The sequence below is a fragment of the Helobdella robusta genome (genome assembly GCF_000326865.2).
Source record: "Helobdella robusta unplaced genomic scaffold HELROscaffold_17, whole genome shotgun sequence".
NCBI lineage: Eukaryota > Metazoa > Annelida > Clitellata > Rhynchobdellida > Glossiphoniidae > Helobdella > Helobdella robusta.
The window spans coordinates 2,256,544-2,260,026 of NW_008703942.1; the positions used below are offsets into that span (position 1 = coordinate 2,256,544).

General features: G+C 26.8%; 1 protein-coding gene across 1 annotated transcript in view; it reads left to right on the top strand.

Moving 5' to 3' along the window:
* Positions 1-617: 617 nt before the first annotated feature.
* HELRODRAFT_98434 (hypothetical protein) overlaps positions 618-3,483 on the top strand; it is a 7,988-nt gene continuing 5,122 nt past the window's right edge. Inside the window, exons 1-5 of the mRNA XM_009016054.1 lie at positions 618-811; positions 1,595-1,717; positions 2,144-2,207; positions 2,400-2,485; positions 2,743-2,827. Coding sequence (XP_009014302.1) covers positions 747-811; positions 1,595-1,717; positions 2,144-2,207; positions 2,400-2,485; positions 2,743-2,827 — 423 coding nt within the window. The 5' untranslated portion in view covers positions 618-746. The remainder of the gene's footprint in view (positions 812-1,594; positions 1,718-2,143; positions 2,208-2,399; positions 2,486-2,742; positions 2,828-3,483) is intronic.

Here is a 3,483-nt window from a genome sequence, read left to right on the forward strand (position 1 = left end):
ACACGAGTTAAAAAGAGGTGAGAACAAGAAGACGATCGTAAACCGGGGCGTTTAGGTTCAATTAATATATCTGATAAGTACTTAGGAAATAATTGAGATCGTGACTTAAACATAAATGTGCAAATTTTAAATTTTTTTTTATAGTTTATATGTAGCCAGTGCAAGAGAATAAGATATTGAGATAAATGAGAAAAGAAAGGGGCACGAGCAACTATAGACGAGCAGCAGAGATAAAAGCTTTACTTAAAGGTTATAGTGTAGAATCAGGAAAACAATAGTAAAGAGAGTTACAATAATCAATCCTAGATAAAACTGAAGAAATAACAAGAAGAAGAGTAGAATAATCAAGAAAAGCAAAAGTTATTTTATTCTACGTAGATGAAAGTAAGAACTTCTAGCAACACTTTTAACCTGAGAAGAAAGAGACATGCTAGAATCAAAGATAAAGCCTAGGCTACGAAACTTATGAGACACGTCAAGAGTTGCTTGCTTGGATAACTTTTGTTGTGACGTGACGGCTATGATGACGTATGAACAAAGATGTTATGACACATTTAAATGTCTGACCAAAGTAACTTCTACATCTTTGGTCAACAAAAAAATTTTTTCGGCTTATCTGATTTTAGTTTTTACACATATGTTCTATAAATTGATATTAGTTTTATTAATTTAACTTATTGTACAAACATCATTTTGTAATGCCAAATAAATCTAAATTGTAGCATTATTAGGTTTTTTTTACGAAAATGGATGAAAAATATTCTGATGGATTATCGCTCTATAATAGCAAATCATCTTCTTATCCCCCAAAGTATTTTTTTTACTAAAATGGTTTTTATTTAGTGAAAAATCAAGTATTTATTTTATTTCAGTCAAAAGCTAGGCAATGTTGTACATTTTTAATTTTATTATTTAATTAAATTTTTAGTAATTTATTATATATATTTTTAAAAATATATTTAAAATTTTTTTTTGTTTAAACTTTAAACATTAAAAAAACTAATTAATAAAGTTTATTTTGCTTCTTTGATATAAAATATAAATAGAAAGATTTTTCCCATAAACATGTATCTGTGTATTATATATAATTAAATATAATATTATAATTATAATATGTTTGTGTACTATATGTATATAATATAGTATATATACAGTTAAAAACTTTGTTTTCTATATAAATAAGTTAAAAAACAATGATACAATAATTAAAATTACTAAAAAAATATTGCGAAATTGAACCAGAAACTGATCAAAGCTAAAAATGCAATGATCTTTCTTAACAATTGTATCTGAGATAGTCTTAACTTAACCATAATTTTATATATATAATAAGAACTACAAAATTATAATAATAATCTGAATTTTATATTATAGATTATTGTATGTTATATTACTTAGTTTTATAAGTAATAACTAATTAATATTGTTATTACATAAATAGTTTTAATGTTAGAAACCATTTTTGTGTTAACATTTTTTAAAAAGATGTTTTTTGTATTAAGATTTATTTTTAAATTTTAATAAACCAGTAAAACAATTTATTCACTACAAACCAGTAAACAATTTATTCACTACAAATAAATCTTTCTCCAAGATTCCTAGCCTATTCATCTCTGTTGGTAATTGTCAAGCTGTTAAGATGCATAGGAGTCTTTTTTATATATGACCTTTTAAAAGTTGTCCACTATGTACAAATCCTCTTCATCATACAGCTATGGTTGGTAGAGTTGTTTATTGCAATTATATTTTTTTTTGTTTAAAAGTGACATATATTTCAAAGAAAGGTGCTTTTAATATTCATCTCAACTTGAAATTCAAAATATGTTTTGTGTCTGGTATTTAATTTCTCTGTCTGAAAATATCCAGGATCAAGGAAACATAAAAAAATAACATCGAGCTTAGTCTTTTTGAAGTTATATAGACAAACTTCAACATAAATATATAGAAAAATTATAAATGTCTGTAATAAAAATTTTTTGGTAAAAAGTTGGATCTCAATGGAAAATAGTCATAATGTTTGTTTGCGTGTATGTTTTGTTAACATTCTTTTGTCAAAAGTATAGATTAATATTAATGAATATAGAGTTAATGGATATTAATTATAATAATTATTTATTAATTAATAAATTAATTAATCCAACAGTGGAGCTGCTTGTTTTGTCATGTTACAGAAACCATTTTCAGGCAGGAGGATAACAAAATATCAGGTGGCTTTTTAAATGTTCATAAATGATGGTGTGTAACAATTTTATGTCAAATGTTCATGACCAAATATATAACTAATTTATTGTGGAAAGCTTGTAGTAAAATGTGTAACTTTTACTAAGTGTTTAATTTATCATATAAAAGATTTTATATGATGTATTTCTAATGAAATATTTACATTTATTTCAAATCAGTATTTCAGATTGGCCAGACACAGTTTTTTTGGGACACTGATAAAGTTGTTGTGGCTGTATGGGTTGACATTATGTGGACCACTCAGGTTTGTATTGCTTTCTATGCATGCTTTTTAGTTTAATGTGTTATTTTTTATTGTTTTGTGCTGTGTTGCATTTTATTGTTTCGGTTTCTGGGTTGTTGCTTTTTCTATGTTATGTTGGATTGCATTGCGTTGTCAAGTTTGATTTTAGTATGTTACACTATTATGACTCACTGTATGTTGCAAGTGGTGCTGTTTTTGAGATTGTTCATTCCAATGAATGTTTGTTATAAATGGTGAAAATAATACTACACTTTTAGAACACTTCTGATGTTTGAACATAGCGATATCATCATCATCTCAGTTGCAACTGCACTCTTCACTACTGGATCATCTCCAGCTAAAGTTAGTTTCAAGCATGGCAGTCATATTTTTTTTAGTATGTGTGTGTCTGTGTGTGTCTGTGAATATTAGGGTGGTCACAAGAAATTTTTTTTTTAAATTTTATCGGGGGAACCCCCTAAATTGTGCCACTTGACTAAAAAATGACATTTGTAAAGTTTTAGCTCAATTGGATAATGCTAACCCGTGCCTCATCAAGGTTGAAATTTCGAAAAATTGGAAAATTTTGAAAAAAAACGCAGTTTTTGGTTTGTAAAATGAAAATGGTTCACTCTAGAAACATGATTTAAGTTTTATTTTGTTCATTGATTAGTTTTCTTCAAATGTTACTATGATCACTATTTAGCTACAAGTTATAGTTTCTGACATATTTGCATTGTTACAGATACACATTGAAAAAACGTTGAATTTTTCCATAGCACAAAAACACACAATAACTTAATTTGTTTATAAAGAAATGTTTTTCAAATAACACCGTTGTATCTAAATCATTAAAACAACGCAAGCACCTTTAATGCGGCCAGTATTCACGGCTCACAGTATTTCCTGGTTGCTCAAAAGCCTCCTTATCCGAGCTTCCACCTTTTGAACAACGAGTTAAACTAGAAATTTATTTGATGTTCAACAACTATAAACAATATAATAGAATAAAAAATGGT